Source organism: Hemiscyllium ocellatum, chromosome 2 (genome assembly GCF_020745735.1).
Source record: "Hemiscyllium ocellatum isolate sHemOce1 chromosome 2, sHemOce1.pat.X.cur, whole genome shotgun sequence".
In the NCBI taxonomy this organism is placed as follows: Eukaryota; Metazoa; Chordata; class Chondrichthyes; order Orectolobiformes; family Hemiscylliidae; genus Hemiscyllium; species Hemiscyllium ocellatum.
The window spans coordinates 12581208-12599133 of NC_083402.1; the positions used below are offsets into that span (position 1 = coordinate 12581208).

The 17926-nt window shown below is 44.9% G+C and overlaps 1 protein-coding gene across 1 annotated transcript in view; it reads left to right on the forward strand.

Moving 5' to 3' along the window:
- Positions 1-17926, forward strand: part of LOC132829899 (hepatocyte growth factor activator-like) — a 94595-nt gene that overhangs the window by 10184 nt on the left and 66485 nt on the right. The window contains exons 2-3 of the mRNA XM_060847310.1: positions 4776-4792; positions 16803-16987. Coding sequence (XP_060703293.1) covers positions 4776-4792; positions 16803-16987 — 202 coding nt within the window. The remainder of the gene's footprint in view (positions 1-4775; positions 4793-16802; positions 16988-17926) is intronic.

A 17926-nucleotide genomic window follows, 5' to 3' on the forward strand; every position in this document is an offset into this window, starting at 1 on the left:
TTTGCAGCTGAAACATCAAATTGCTGCTTTGTCCTGAATGGGTGCAGCTCCAACAATATTCAAGATCCTTGACACCATCCAGGACAATGAAGCCCACTTGATTGCTACCCCAAACCACAAACACCCACTCCGTCCACCATTTAAGTTCAGTAGCAGCAGTAGACTATCTACAAGATGCACTGCAGTAACTCACCAGTTTTAAGAAGATTTATAGCTCAGGTTGATGTTCTGGATGTCGGTTTGCTCGCTGAGCTGGAAGGTTCACCTTCAGACATGTCATCACCACACTAGGTTACAACATTGTGCACCTTTGGATGAAGCACTGGTGGCATGGCCTGCTTTCTATTTATATGTTTAGGTTTCCTTGGACTTGTGATGCTATTTCCTGGGTTTGTGGGCTACCATGATGGCAAGAGGTCTGAGTGGTCTGGCATTCATTTTTGGGATGTCTTTGATGTAGGGGAGAGCAGCTAATTTCAACAAGCCACCACACATGCAGCACAGAGAAACCACACAAGCAGAGGAAAATCACCTATACAGTGTATTCAAAAGAACAGGTACCCAATGAACACAGTCCAACGATTTCTCAGCAACAAACCCCAACAAGCAGACAAAACACACCCAGAAACCCTAGCCACTCTCCCCTACATCAAAGACATCTTGGAAGTGACTGCCAGACTACTCTGACCTCTTAGCATCATGGTAGCATGCAAACCCACCAACACACTAAAACAGCAGCTAATGAACTTGAAAGACTCTATACAGACAAGCAAAATACCTTGCACGAACTGTAACAAACACTACATTGCACAAACAGGCAGAAAGCTAGCCACCAGGATAAATGAACATCAACTAGTCACAAAAAGACATGACCCACTCTCACTAGTATCCTTACATACAGATAAGGAAGGACATCACTTCGACTGGGACAACACTTCCATCCTAGGACAAGCCAAACAAAGACATGCACAAAAATTCCTAGAAACATGGCATTCCAACTGGAACTCTATCAACAAACATATTGACTTGGACTCCATTTACCACCCCCCTGAGAAAAACAACAGGAAATGATGTCACTGCAGGAAATGACATCCCAAGCCCAAGGAAACCTAAAGACGTAATAGAAATCAGGCTATGCCACCAGTGCTTCATCTGGAGGTCGATGATGATGTTACCTAGTTTGGTGACAAAACTTCTGAAAATGAACCTTCTAGCTCAACGAGCAAACCTATAACCAAAACATCTACATTTAGAAGACAAGGGCAGCAAATACATGGGAACACCACCCCCACTGCAAGCTCCAAGCCACTCACCATCCTGCCTTGGAAATATATTGCTGTTCCCTCAGTCTCACTGTGTCAAAATCCTGCAGCTCCCTCCCTAAAGACATTGCGAATGTAGCTACACCAAACAGACTGCAGCAATTGAGGAGAGCAGTTCATCATCACCTTCTCAGGGGCGGCTAGTGGTTTGTCAATAAATGCTGGTGCAGCCAGTGATGCCCACATCGTGTGAATGAATTATAAAAAAAAATGCTTTACCGGCACCTCATCCACCACCTTCAACATTCGTTCCCTTCACCACTGTGGTAGTGGTGTGCACCATTTACAGGATGACCTACAGTAACTCACTGAGGCTCCTCCATCAGCATGTTCCAAACCTGGAACTCTATTACCTAGAGGCAGCATGGTTGCTTAGTGGTTAGCACTGCTGCCTCACAGTACCAGATTTGATTCCAGCCTTGCATGACTATCTTATGTCGAGTTTGCACATTCTCTCTGTATCTGTGTGGATTCCCTTTGGGTGCAGTGATATCCTCCCACAGTCCAAAGATGTGCAAGTGAGGTGTATTGGCCATGGGAAATGTGGGTGGGATGCTCTTTGGAGGCTTGGTGTGGACTTGACAGACCGAAAGGGATTCTGTGATCCTTTATCCCAAGATGATAATCTTTAATTTTAGACACTCCAGCAGGTGAAACAGCCTTTCAGCATCCACACTGTCAGTCAGCAATGCTTCAAAATAATAACTTTCATTCCTCCACACGGTTAGTATATTAATAGTAATTTGGCAGGGATATGGGGTAAAGGACAACAGGACATGATGCATAAATATCAAAGTAAAGCATAGTCAGTCTATCTGGCAGGCAGAGTGAATACAGTGAAAATACAAGAGAGTTTTGAAGGGGTGTTTATTTTAATAGAAGGAGTCTAGTGAGTGAGCAGACTAGTTGAGGGTGTTGATTAACACATCAAATTTGACATCATTGCTATCACTGAGACATGGTTAAGGGAGGAAAGGGACTGGCAACTTAATATTCCAGGGTATAGAATCATCAGGGGAGATACGAGGGCTTGTAAAGGTGGGAGGCGATGGTCAAGTGATGTTATTGCTACAGTAGGAATCCTGAAGAAGGGCTCATGCCCGGAACGTCGATTCTCCTGCTCCTTGGATGCTGCCTGACCTGCTGCGCTTTTCCAGCAACACATTTTCAGCTCTGATCTCCAGCATCTGCAGTCCTCACTTTCTCCTAGTAATCCAGGAGACCCTGGTAATGTTCTGCAACGGCAGAATTTGATGGTAGAATTTAAATCCAATTTAAAAATCTGGAATTCAGAATCTACTGATGATCATGAAACTGTTGTTGATTACAGTAAAAACCCATCTGGTTCACTAATGTCCTTGAGGGAAGGAAACTCCTGTCCTCACCTGGTCTATGTGATTCCAGACTCACTGCAATGTGGTTATCTCTTAACGTCCCTCTGAAATGGCCTGAATGACAATCAGAGAAAGTCTCATTAAAGAAATGAAACTGGATGAACAAACTGGCATTGATCTCAGCACCAGAAACAACAACAGCAGAAACAAACCTATTGACCCTGCAAAGTTCTCCTCTCTAACATCTGGGGCCCAGTGCCAAAATTGAGACAGCTGTCTCACAGCCTCGTCAAGCAGCATCCTGACACTGTCATACTCACGGAATCATACCTCACAGCCAATGTCCCAGACACTACCATTACAATCCCGGTATAGGCCCCATCCCACCAGCACGATGTGGTACCACAGTGGTGTACAGTCATGTGGGAGTTGCCCCGGGAGTCCTGAACATTGACTCCAGACCCCCTGAAGTCTCATGGCTTCAGGTTAAATCTGGGCAACCTCCTGCTGGTTACCATGTACTGCCCTCCTTCGGTTGATGAACCACTTCGGTTCACTGAAGGAGCAGCAATGGGCATACCTACAAATAGGATGCATGAGAAATAATTTTTCACCAAGTGAGTAGAATTATAGAATCCCTACAGGGTGGATGCAGACCATTCAGCCCATCAAGTCACACTGACCCTCTGAAAAGCATCTCACCTGGACCTCACTCCCCCATCCCTGTAATCCTGCATTTCTCATGGTTAACTCACCTAGCCTCCACATCCCTGGACACTATGGGCAATTTAGCATCGCCAATCCACCTAACCTGCACATCTTTGTACTGTGGGAGGAAACCACAGCTAAGCTTGCAGATGATACAAAAATTGGCCAGCTGGTTGACAGTAAGGAGGAAGGTGTTGGGTTACAGGAGCAGACCCAGTCTAGCAGCAATGTGCTCCTCGTGCTTCAGCCTTGCACTGTCATCCTTAAGTGAAATGGGCCAAGTGATTCTGTGAAGCTGTATGGAGATGCAACCTCCCACTTCCACTTAAAGGCTCTCTTTACTATCCAGCTCTTTCATCGATGAATCAGAAACCCATCATAATTCTCATTTTTCTTCTGATTCTTACTTTGTTTATGGATCTTGGTGGCAAGGCTAGGTTTACGTGCTCATCCTCAGTTGCTACTGATATATGACTCGGTTGGCCAAACAGTTCAGTTCAGTGTTCAGAGCACAGTTCACAGTCAAGAACATTTCAGTCAACCACTTGCTGCAGGTCTGGAGTCACGTGTAGGCCAGACCAAGTAAGGATGGCAGATTTCCTTCCCTGAAGGACAACAGTGAACCCATACTTTTAAATTGGGAATCAATAACAGTTTTCTGCTCACAATTACTGAAGTATTTTCCCAATTTTGTTTCTTCATTGAATTTAAGTTCCACAGGTTCTGATGAAGGGTCACTGGAGCTGAAATGGTAACTTTGATTTTCATCCACCGATGCTGCCAGATATGCTGAGCTTTTCCAGCAATTTCTATGTTTGTCTTTAAGTTTCACGTTGGGGTTTGAATTTATATCCTGAGGGGTTTTAGTCCAGGTCTCTGATTTACCAATCCACGGATGTTATTACCATTACACTGTGGTCTCCCCATTCTCTGAGCAGCTATTTTATGGATTTTACTGACTTTTATTTCCTCCTCCGTCAAACCTTTTGGGAAGTTTTCTGACATTGCAGAGCTGTCTAAATACGCTGTGTCACTGTTAATGTGTTACCAGACAAATCGCAGGGTTTCCAGAAGCTTCTTCCCTTGTTGATTCAGGTGTTTGTTTTAATGGGATGTTTTTTTCTCATTGTTGTTGAAACTCTGATCCATTGGTTTGGTAACTGTTTGGTTAATGATCAATGAGAAAATATGCGAGACCTGGATACGTGATCCCCCCTTCCCTAAGGGCTGTGATCACTGCAGGGTCAAAGGAGCAGAATGGTTTTCAAAATGTCACCTGACCCACTCTGTGGTCAGGCAGTGACCTGGCACTACCTCGCTACTATCCGAGTGACGGAGTTAAGGTTTGAATGTGCCTAGGACACCATGTTAGCACAATATTCAATGATTCTCTCTTGGTGCTGTCTTGCAGGTGGGCTGACGCAAAAGGTATGTTCATCTTTAGTCTCTTGTTTGAAAAATTGTACATTGATATAACAACCCTTCATAGCTTCTGAATTTTACCCAGGACTTTACTGTCATGGGTGGCACTGCTGCGTCACAATGCCAAGGACCTGGGTTTGATTCCACTTTCGGGTGACTGTCTGTGTGGAGTTTGTACCATAGGACATAGGAATGGAAGTAAGGCCATTCGGCCCATCGAGTCCACTCCGCCTTTCAATCATGGCTGATGGGCATTTTAACTCCACTTACCAGCATTCTCCCCGTAGCCCTTAATTCCTTGTGACATCAAGAATCTATCAATCTCTGCCTTGAAGACATTTAGCGTCCCGGCCTCCACTGCACTCTGTGACAATGAATTCCACAGGCCCACCACTCTCTGGCTGAAGAAATGTCTCCGCATTCGTTGTTCACGTGTCCATGTGGGTTTCCTCCCACTGTCCAAAAATGTGTAGGTTAGGTGGATTGTCCATGGGAAATATAGGATTACACGAGTAGGGTAGGGGAGTGGGTGGAACGCCCTCCAAAGGATCAATGTGGACTCAATGGACCAAATGGCCTGCTTCCACACTGTTGGGATTCTATGGAAATAACAGCAAAACCCACAAAAGGTGGGAGAGAGTAGCAACAGGCTGTTGAGCTGGATGACCAGCCATGATCATAATGAGTGGTGGAGCAGCCTTCAGAGGGCCGAATGGCCTACCCTAGCGCCTATTCTCTGTTTTTCTAATTGTAAGAAATGACAGGGTGGTGTGTGTGTGTGTGTTTCCATTTGCCTGGAACCATGGAGGAGGCTGGCCCAAGAGGGCATTGAATGATTATCTGAATAGAAATGGTGTGTAGGGATTGGGGGAAAAGGCAGGAGATTGGCATTAGGTAAGAGAATCGGGTGGGGAGGACACGATGGGCTGAATGGCCTACTTCAGCACCGTAACAATTCAGTGATGGTGTGAAGTGCACATGTGAAGGATAAATAGTAGCTAGGAGAGCTGGAACCTGCCCTTTTTCATAGAATCATCATCGAATCATACAGTATGGAAGAGGACATTCACCCCATCGAGTCTGTGCTGTTTGATCTTTGACGTTATATCCGAGAGAGTTTCTTTGTGAGGCAAGGTCAGGAAATAACGGATAATGGGAGAGATTGGAAGGTTCCTTTCACTCCGGGGACGGAGTGTGGACAGGGTTCTCACACACGGCTGCTGAGGCTGGATGAATCACAGAACTATTGCTGCAGTAGGCTGGGAAAGAGTCAGAATAGACAGAGCAATGATAGCTGCCTGATGTACTGTCAGTTCAAATGATTCAACACAGATTTTACAGTTATTTTGTTTTATTGGACCTATCGAATTTTGCATTTATTGCTTACCTTTGATTGCCTTGAGAAGACTATATTTCTTCTTCAACTTCAAGTCTACATTTCCTAGATATTTAATGACTAAGATCATGAGAAGATGAAGGAGCAGAAGTGGGCCATTCAACCCTTCAGGGCTGCTCCATATGGATGTTCTGACAATCCTCACCTCTGCTTTCCCCATCACCTTTGATTCCCCCAAAGATTAATAATCTGTTCATCTCAACTTTGAAGATACTTAATGACTCAGCCTCCACAATGGGGCAAAAGTGAGGACTGCAGATGCTGGAGATTAGAGTCAAGATTAGAGTGGTGCTGGAAAAACACAGCAGGTCAGGCAGCATCCGAGGAGCAGGGAAATCAACGTTTTAGTCAGGAGCTCTTCATCTTGCCCAAAACGTCGATTTTCCTGCTCCTCGGATGCTGCCTGATCTGCTGTGCTTTTCCAGCACCACTCTAATCTTGACTCAGCCTCCACAACCCTCTGCGGTTAAAAATTCCACAGATTCACTTCCCTCTCAAACAAGAAATTCCTCCCCATCTCTGTCTTAATTGGGTGAACCCTTATTCTGACATGATACCCTCCAGTTCTAGACTCTACCCCAAGTGGAAACAACCTTTCTGCATCGACTCTATCAAGTTCCCTAAGAATTGTATTAGTTTCAATAAGGTCGCTTCTCATTCTTCTAAACTCCAATGAGTACAGGCCCAACCTGCTTAACCCCTCCTCATAAGACAGTCCCTCCGTACCCAGTATCAGCTGAGTGAATCTTCTTTGGACATAATTCGATGTCAACTTTTTGGCTGGCAGGCTGGACCTGTTTGGAAGCTTGATACAGAGGAAGAATTCAGTATTCACTCACAGTTGAACCTCATTGCAATACTTAAGCAGAAAGCCTTTCTTTAGATAAGGGGCTCAAAACTGTACACAGTATTCCAGCTGTGTTCTGATAAGTGCCTTAGACAGTTTTAGTAAAACCTCCCTACCTTTACACTGCTTTACCTTCGAAATAAAGGCCTTCCATATGGCATAGGTTTAGAGTAGGAGGGGAAAGGTATAAAAGAGACCTAAGGGGCCAATCTTTCATGCAGAGGGTGGTACGTGTATTGAATGAGCTGCCAGAGGAAGTGGTGGAGGCTGGTACAATTACAACATTTAAAAGGCATCTGGATGGGTAAATGAATAGGAAGGGTTTGGAGGGATATAGGCCAGGTGCTGGCAGGTGGGACTAGATTCGGTTGGGCTATCTGGGACGGCATGGGCAGGTTGGACCGAAGAGGCTGTTTCCGTGCTGTATATCTCTTTGACTCTGTTACACAACGATTGGGATTTATGGGAATAGTGTAGTGAAATAGTGTCCAGACAGAAGGTCAGATAGGAAATCAGAAATATCATAATTCAGTTGAATGGCAGAAGGGGCTTTGGGGTGTGGTGAGGGGGAGGTGGTTGTGAGTGGCATCACCTTGCTATATTCTGTCCTGCTGCTGCCTTGTAATTTTGATACTAAGCAGCAGCCTGCCAAGTCATTTCAGAGGCATGTGGGAGTCAAACATAATGTTGTGAGGCTGGAAACACAATATGTTGGGGACACAGGCCGCCTACGTGCGGAACGTTTCAGGGAACACCTCTGAGACACCCGCACCAACCAACCCAACCGCCCCATGGCTGAATGCTTTAGTTCACCCTCCCACTCCGCCAATGACATGCAGGTCCTTGGCTTCCTCCATCGCCTAACCCTGGCCACACGACACCTGGAGGAAGAGTGCCTCATCTTACGCCTAGGAACCCTCCAACCACAAGGGATGAATGTAGATTTCTCCAGCTTCCTCATTTCCCTTCCCCCCACCTTATCTCAGTCCCAATCCTCGGATTCAGCACCGCCCTCTTGACCTGTAATCTTCTTCCCGACCTGTCCGTCCCCAACCCCTCTCTGGCCTATCACCTTCACCCTCACTTCCTTCCATCTATCGTATTCCCAGCACCCCTCCCCCAAATTCCCTCTACCTTTTATCTCAGCCCGCTTGGCACACCAGCCTCATTCCTGAAGAAGGGCTTATGCCCGAAACATCGATTCTCCTGCTCCTCGGATGCTGCCTGACCTGCTGTGTTTTTCCAGCACCACATGTTTCAACTCTGGTATTCCAGCATCTGCAGTCCTCACTTTCTCCTGGAAACACAATAAGGCCTGCTCAGGTAAGGACTGCGAGTCTATCTCCCTAAAGCACACCTATTCAACCAGCTGGGAGTTTACTGCAACCTGACAGCTTTGTTGTTACTTGTACTGGTGCCAGCTTTCTAGTTCCAGAATTTTCTGAAGCTTAATTCAAATGCTTGTGCTGGGATTTGAACTCACTGTCATCTGCATTCTGAATTCAGGAGCACAGCAACTGTATCATCATATCTAATATTAGCAAAGTTATTGTTACTTAAGAATTAAACCCTGCCAACTTTGGCTCTGGTACATGCATTAATGGAACTTGTACCAAAAAGATCGATGGAGTGAAGAGCAAAGTTATCTTAAGATGAAACGTCACGGAGACATCCAGCATGGAAACAGATTCTTCAGTACAATCAGTCCACGCCGAAAATAATCCCAAACTAAACTAGTCCCACCTGCCTGCTCCAGGTCCAAATCTTTCCAAATATTTCTTATTCATGTACTTATTCAAATGTTTTTTAAATGTTGTAACTATACCCACATCCTCTGGAAGTTTATTCTGCACATGAACCTTTCTCTGTGTAAAAAAAAACTGTTCCCTCATGTCTTTTTAATCTTTCTTCTCTCACTTTAAAATTATGCCCTCTAGTTTTGAAATTCCCAACCTTAGGCAAATGACATCAATCACTTACCTTATCTATACCCCTCATTATTTTATGTGAAAAAAGTCCAGGTCTATCCAGTCTCTCCATTCCTGACAACGTCTTGGTAAATCTTTTCTGAAACCTCTCCAACTTAATAACATCCTTCCTATAACAAGGAGATCATGACTGGACGCAGTACACCACAAAAGGCCTTACAACATCCTGTATGAGGTTCAAGAGAAGATACGGCTATTAAAGATTTAAGAATGGCTTCTTCCCTGTTGTAATCAGACTTATAAACTTACCTCTCATATCTTAGAGTTGATCTCTCTCTGCACCTTACCTGTAGCTGTAATACAGTATTCTGCATTCTGTTCTATTATCCTGATGTACTTATGTAAGGTATGATTTGACTGGATAGCACACAAAACCAAACGTTTCACTGTATCTTGGTACATGACAATAATAAATCAAATCAAATCAAATCAAATTGAATAAGCATTGGCTGTCTGCTGTAGGGAAATAACTCAGTGGAAATCAGCCAATCTGCAGGAAAGTTCTTGAGAGCCAGAAAAAGAAACTGTGCAATGTTCGCAATATTCTGGGGTCAGTTAGCTCAGTTGGCTGGACAGCTGGTTTACATCGAAGAGTGTTGCCAATAGGGTGGGCTCCAATCCTGCAGCAGCTGAGGTTATGATGGAGGATCCTCTTCTTAACGTCTCCTTTTATCTGAGACGAGGTGACCCTCAGGTGAAACCTGAGAGAGCAGCCTATAATCTAGTTAGTCTATGGTGCCTTTACCTTTGCAAAACCATGTCAGTCCATGCAGTATATAAAGTCTAGGATCTGTTGTGCTTTTATGAGCAAAAGAAAATACAAAATAAGAGAATAATCGTTTGGTCTCTCAAACCTGCTGTACCACCCATCAAGATTGTGATTGATCTATTTATTTTTCAAACTCCACATTCCCATGTAATCTCGATAATCCTTGATCTCCCTACCCCAACAAAATTCTATCTTTCTCCGCCTGAAAAATATTTAATGAGCCTGCCTCCTCCGACTTCTGAGGCAGAGTCACAAAACCCTCCGACAGAAAAGAGTTCTCCTCGGCTCGGTCGTGAAAGGTGACCCACAGTTCCAGGATAACCTGCAAGAGCAGCCACCCTTTCTACATCCACCTCACCAAAACCATTCAGGATCTTAAACACTTTGATCACGTCACCCATCACTGTTCCAGTGAAAACAGGCACAACCTGTCCCACCTTTCTTCATAAGATGACCCACTTGATAACCATTTTCAAAACCTGCCCCACCATTTATAGAAATACATTCTTAGGTTTTTCTGGTCCTTTAGAATTTTAATAGCATCCCTACAGCATGGAAACAGGCCATTCAGCCCATCAAGTCCACACCTATCATCCAACCAGCCATCTCACTCACCCCCACCCCCTAACTTATAATCCAGCATTTCTCATGGCTAAACCATGCACACATTCCCGGACACCATGGGGCAATGGAGCATGGCCAATCCACCTAATCTGCACATCTTTGCACTGTGGAAGGAAACCAGAGTACCCGGAGGAAACCCACACAGTCACAGGGAGAATGTGCAAACTTCACACAAGCAGCGTGAAGTTTGCACATTCCTCCCTGGGGAGGAATCAAACCTGGGTCCCTGGTGCTGTGAGGAAGCAGCAATAACCACTAAGCGACCATACCATCATTATCCATCATTTTATATTGTCTCCTTATTCTTCAAACTGAAATGTATCAAATCACACAGTTCTGCTCCACTCATTCCACTTACTCAGTACTTCCCAGATGTTTCCCGCCTTGTGATCTGTTTGGAGGAGCTGGTAGAGCTGCAGGTTTAGATTGTGAGCAAGTATTGGTGTCAAATAACACTCAGTCACACTCACAGCCTGTTTCCCACCCACGCACTCTCAATTATAAGAGCAATTTACAGCTCTCTCTCCGTGGATGCTGTCTGACCTGCTGTGATCTCACTTATACTCTCACTCTGTCAAAATACTTACTCCCTCACACTCTTTCACACACTCACTCTCTCTCAAATACTCACACTTCCTTGCACACGCACTCTCTCATTTACTCTCACTCAAAGAGAGTAAATCGCCTGTTCCTAAATGTTCTTGAGAATATGGTGGTAAGCCACCTTCTTAAACCACGTTAAGCTGCTTTGTTGTGGATAGTGTCAAGCTTCATAAGTGTTGCTGGAGCTGCATCCATCCAGGAAAATGGGGAGTATTCCATCATATTCATGACTTGATAGTGGATATGGGCTGAAAGCTATGTCCATGATTCATCTCCTATAAAAACATTCTTTCCTCTTTAGAGTCTGTTCTGACCAGTTCACTGGATGAAGGGGTTAGAAAAAAGAGAGATAATGGTGCGATGGTAATGTCACTAGTTTAGTAATTCTGATACCCAGGCTAATATACCAGATACCTTGGTTCGAATCCCATCTTGGAAAATGGTGAAAGTAATATTCCAGAATTAAAAGTGACCTAATGGCTCTCACATGTCAATTGCCATAAACACCCACTGCCTTATAGGAAATCTGCTATCCTTACCTGGTCTGGCCTACACGTGTCTCCTGACCCACAAGCAATGTGGTTGGCTGTTAACTGCTCTCTGAAAACCAATCAGCTCAAGGGCAATTGGGAATAGGTCACAGCTAATGCCACCCCCATCCTATAAAGGGAAAAAAAATAAAGTCAAAGAGATTTGGCATTGGGTTAGCTCAGTTGGCTGAATAGCTTGTTTGCAACATAAAGAGATGCCTCAAGCATAGGTTCAATTCCCACAGCACTGACTAAAATTACCATGAAGGAGTCTCCTTCTCAATGTCTCCCCTCGCCTGAGGCATAGGGACTCTCAGGTTAAAGTCACCAACAGTTCCCTCTCTGTCTGTCTGGGACTATAGCGACTTAACCTTTTAAGGGAGGTGGCACCGACAGCTCAAGCACTGCAGTTAATGCTTTTTCCGTTTGGATTCACAGTCTCCTTCAGACTCGGCCTGGAGATTAAAGTCAGGGATTCCCAGGCACGGTGGTGAGCAGCAAGAGTCACCTCATCCCCTGCAACACCCACGCCAAGGTAAAAGTTCGGGTCTCGTCGTTCAGAAATGTAAATGTGATTGCACCTTCTGCCTCCAGCAGGGAGGAGGATGGTGGGGCCTGTGGGTGGAGGGGAATAGTGCTTCAGCTGGACAGAACCCAAACTGGGGAGTAACTGTGTGGAGTAAACGACCACTCAGCTCAGAAAGCCTCGAACCCGGGAGTGTATAAAAATAAATCCAGATCAAGGGAGTACAACCTTTAAATGCAACCAAGCCGTTCTGAGATGGCATCAAGAGGCAGCTCTACAGCTGGGGTAGTGGAAATCTGGCTCTGTGTCTACAGGAAAACAATGAAGGGGTGCTGGGGCTTTCAGATCTGAGATCACTATCATACAGTGTCACTCATCTAAAAACCCTGTTATAATCACAGGAATCCACAATACAGAATCTGAAAACCCTGTGGTGTTGGTATGGCTCAGGATGACTGGTCCGTGAGGCAGTGTGACATAGTCAACGTGGGTTCAATCTCATCACCAGCTGGACTCTCCATCTCAACCTCTCCCCTTGCCTGAGGTGTGGTGACAGGTTAAACCAACACCAGCCGTCTCTCTCTCCCTCTCTCTCTCTCTGTAATGATGGAGTAGCCCTATGGTGTTAAGATTATGGCAATTTGACCTGATCTAAAACCCTGTCATATTCTAAACACTGGATCCCACAGACCACTGGCTGGTTGATAATCTTTCTTTTGACCACTCAAGTGATCAGTCGATTCCAGTTTGAAGGGAGATTGGGGTAGCTTTCCGGTGAGATTGAAAGGGGAAGAGACCAGTTATTATGTTCAGGAGGAAGTGAGTCACCAACACCCAGACAGATAATTGCTCAGACAAATGTGTGTAATGTTGTCTAGTTGGCAATGTGATGGTGTCATTGAAGTGACAGAAACTTGAAAGAATCACCCATGGAAGGTGAAAATCAGAATTCCCACATTGATCCTTAATCTCTCAACTCACAGATTAGAGACAGAAGGCGTAGGGCTCCCTCTGCTGGTGATACCAGTCACTTCAGTGGGTGGTGGATGTTCACAGTTCTCTCAGGAAGATCAGGATCCTGGGCCAACCCACACTTTCATCACCATGTAGCCTAGAGCTAGGGATAGTGGTGACAGAGGTTCTTTGACCACATGACTGAGCAGGAATCTCCCCCATTCTGACCACTCTGCCACTGCAGGTACTGCACCACAAGATCAGCCCCATCGTCAATGACCACTCTAGCCCATCCCTCAGTCTCTTTTTGATTTGCCGATGCAATGTGGCTGGCCAGCATTTATTACCCATCCCTCATTACCCTGGAGAAGTTGGTGGTGAGCTTTCTCCTCGAACCATTGCAGCCATAGAGTGATAGAAGTTTACAAGACACAAAAAGGCTCTTTGGCCCATCAAATCTGTGCCAATCAAAAACAACTTTCAAAGTATTCTATTCCCATTTTCCAGCACTCAGCCCATTTCTTTGTGTGCCTCGGCATCACAAGTGCATACCTAATTACTTCTTCAATATTCCGAGAGTTTCTGCCTCTACTAGGCCTCACAGGCAGCATCCCACCACCCTCTGGGTGAAAAACAATTTTGCCACAACCCCTCTAAATCTTCTGCCCCTTACCTTAAACCTACATCTCCCAGTCATTGATCCCTCCACCACGGAGAACAGCTTCTTCCTATCCACCGTATCTATGCCCCTCATAACTTTATACATCTCAATGACGTCCTCTCTCAATCTCCTCCGTTCTAAGGCACACAGCCTCAGTCTGTCCAATCTCTTTGCATAAACTCTTCAGTCCAGGTGACATCCTGGTAAAGGCAAATTACTGCGGATGCTGGAATCTGAAACCAAAAGACAAAATGCTGGAAAATCTCAGCAGGTCTGACAGCATCTGTAAAGAGAGAAAAGAGCTGATGTTTCAAGTCTAACTGACCCTTTGTCAAAGCAAGATACAATATGTTCAGGAGGAAGTGAGTCACTAACACCCAGACAGATAATTGCTCAGGCAAATGTGTGTAATATTGTCTGGTTGACAAAGGATCAGTTAGACTCAAAACATCAGCTCTTTTCTCTCCTTACAGATGCTGCCAGACCTGCTGAGATTTTCCAGCATTTTCTCTTTTGGTTTGACATCCTGGTAAATCTTCAAGGAGAAAGTGAGGTCTGCAGATGCTGGAGATCAGAACTGAAAATGTGTTGCTGGAAAAGCGCAGCAGGTCAGGCAGCATCCAAGGAACAGGAGATTCGACGTTTCGGGCATAAGCCATTCCTGAAGAAGGGCTTATGCCCGAAACGTTGAATCTCCTGTTCCTTGGATGCTGCCTGACCTGCTGCGCTTTTCCAGCAACACATTTTCATCCTGGTAAATCGCCTCTGCAATCTCTCCAGTGCAATCACATCCCGCCATTAATGTGCTTTCCAGAACTGCACACAATCCTCTGGCTGTGGTCCAACCAATATTTTAATACAGATTCAGCATCACCTCCCTGCTCTTAAACCTCTTAGCCTCAGCTAGTAAAGGCAAGCATTCTACATGAGTCTTGAACCATTTTATCTCACTGTCCTGCTACCTTAAGGGACGGAGGTACATGCAGACCAAGGTTTCTTTGATTCTCGGTGTTTCCCAGGGTGCTACTTTTCATCATGAATTCCTTTGCCTTGTTTGTCCAGCCCAAGTGCATCACTTTATATTAATCCAGATTGAATTCCATTTGCCGTTGATCAGCCCATCTGACCAGAACATCTATATCCTCCCATACTCGAAGGGTATTCTCCTCACTATTTACACCCCACCAATCTTTTGTATCATCAGCAAACTTACTGCTCAACCTTCTACATTCAAATCTAATCATTAATAAGTACCACAAACAGCAAAGGTCCTTAATGCTGATTCCCATGGGATCCCACTGGACACAGGCTTCTGGTCACAAAAAACATCCTTTGACCATCTCTTCCTGTTACTCAGCCAATTCTGGATCTGTTTTGCTAAATTTCCCATGGGCTCTAACCTTCACTTTTTGTCTACTACGCAGGACCTTATCAAATGTCTTGCTGAAGTCCAAGTAGACTATATCAGATGCATTGCTCTGGTGACTTCTTCAAAAAATGTTATCACGTTGGTCAGAAATCACCTCCACTTAACAAAACCATGCTGACTGTTCTTCATTAGACCCTACCTGTCCAAATGCAGATTAATTCTACCCCTCAAAATTGCTTCCAATAGTTTCCCTATCACTGAGGTTTGACTGGTCTGTAGTTTCCCGGTTTATACCTTGCTCTGTTCTTGTATATCGGTGCCACATTGACTGTGCTCCAGTCCTCTGGCATCTTTCCTGTGACCAGACATTTCTTCCCTTGGCTCACTCAACAATATGGGATGACACTTCGTGTGACCTTGGAGATTTTTTTACTTTTAACCTTACCAGGCCACTCAGAGCCTCCACTCTGGGTATACCAATGTCTTTAACTGTATCGCAGACCTTCTCTTTGATTTCTATTCCCAGATTGTTCCTCTCACCACTGAACACCAACACAAAGTATTCATTAGAACCCTAATTACATCCTCTCTCTCCATGCACAAATAACTGGTGCTTCTTAAAGAGCTGAGTCTTTCCCTTGGTATCCCTTTATCCTTAATGTCTTAGGATTTTTTTTTACTTTTTCCTGTCAATACATCAGTTCCCCCCACTTTTTCCTCAAAGGATTTCCTTTATAAGTTTCCCCTGTACATTCTGTACTCTTCTAGATTTTCTGCTGCCTTGAGTCCTCAATACCTGCCATAAGCCTCCCCTTTATCGTTTCATCCAATGCGATGTGTCCCTTGATATCATTGAGTTGTAAGTGACCCGCATTATTAGGGAGAGAATTCCAGGATTCTGAGCCAGTGACGGTGAAGGAAAGGTGATAAGTCAGGATGGTGAGTGGCTTGGAGAGGGGCCTGGGTATCTCTGGATTACTAGATCATTAATATTACCACCATGTCACAATCGTGTACTTGTTCCTGACCCTTGCTGCAGCCTCTACCTTTGAACTTCCATTCCCACTGACTTCCAGACAACTCAGTTCTGTTCCATAGCCCTGACTGCTAGGAACCATGGAGACAGGCCCTTCAGTCCACCTTGTTCATGCTGACAGCGCTTCTGAGTAAATAAGGAGAAATCGCTTCCTGTGACCGGAGAGTCAGTAACCAGAGATAGCAGGTAATCAGCAAAACAACTGGAGGGAGATGAGAAGAATAGTCTTATGCAGCATGTTATTTGATTTGGCACTCACGCCCTGATAGGCTGGTGGAAGCAGAGAATCAGAGACATATTTGAAAGGGAAAAGCGATGGCAGGGACAAAGTATGGGGATGGGACTAATTGGATAATTATTTCAAAGACATGGCACAGGCGAAGAGGTTGGAGATTGGAAGAATTTAAAGATGACTTGTTTGCATCATTTAAGGTCCTGAGTAGTCCTTAGAGGGTGAATATGGAGTGGCTGTTTCCTCTTGTGGGAGAATTTAGAGCCATGGGCCATTCTTTAAAGCAGGGATAAGGCTATTTTATTTGTTCCCTAAGGGGATAATGAGACTCTTCATAAAATAAGATAGCTATTAACAGTGTCAACAAATATAAAGATCAATGTCATTGAGGATAAAGATCAGCTGGTGGATCAGTGGGTACAGGTTCAAGGGGCTGAATGGCCTCCTCCCATCTCTATTTCCTTCGTTCTTGTGTCTTTAGCTGGCAGTGTTTCATGAAGACCCTCAGCACTGGACTCTGAAGGGATTAGATAGTGATAACCAGACTAATGCCAATCTAACCTGCTCAGTGTTCACAGATAATGGCTGGCCTTGTGTGTTTCCCTTCCGGTTTGCGAGCAAGCTGCATCGTACCTGTATACCGCACAGAGTGACCAATAGGAAATGGTGAGTGAGAGTTCCCTCCATAACCGACTGCCTTTGTCCATTCAGCTCCCGCAATTTGAATTTAGATAACTAAGGTAACCAAGAGCCGACCATCCTTTTAGAGCATGGGTCCAGGCAGTGGGTGTTGGTGAGCTATTGAACCCTGGAGTGCCTCACACTTCAGCTCCAATCCTTCCCTTTTCCGATTTCCAATCACATTCCCAGCAAGGGGGCGGGGGGGGGGGGGGGGGGGGGGTAGGATGACAGATGCCGTAGGTTGAAGCCACCTTCCTAAGCATGTTGTGAAGCTGAATCCTGGTAAATTCAACACCTTGGATTGATCCTCTTGGCCAGAGGGTCAGGCACTCATCAGGTGAATTCATCGAGTGACTCCTACACCTCACAGAGCCCGCTCAGACACCAATCAGCTGAGGTGACTCATGGCTATATTTCCTACTTTCTCCCAGATCAGCTTTCCTGTCTGACTTGGAGCAAAGAGTGATTGGAATCCCTTCAGAGAGCCAGCGATTGTTTCTAGAGCGGAAGGGTTGCATTTGGGTCTCATCTTCAGAGGCACGAAAACCATCAGGATTCTGAGACCCACCGTGAATAAGGTGGACAACAAATGGATTAGACAAGAATACAAATGTAGAAGGTTTTGACTTTTACTGTGAAAAGGAATGGAGCTTCATTGCTCTTGCATTTGACCATTTACAGCTTAGAAACAATGACCAGAAGGAAGTGGATATTTCCATGGCTCCTCACCATGCTGTTGGTTCACTCCCTGTGACCTTATTTACAGCAAATCCTAGTCACCCATCGCCCCATCCTTAATGATCCTGTTATGAAGATGCTTCATATTTAATCCTTCTGTAGACTTAAGTTTGAAGAATTGTGGAAAAATGTATTTATGTCAAGTTTTGTAGAGAACCTGGATGTGGTTTATTTGAAAGAAATCAT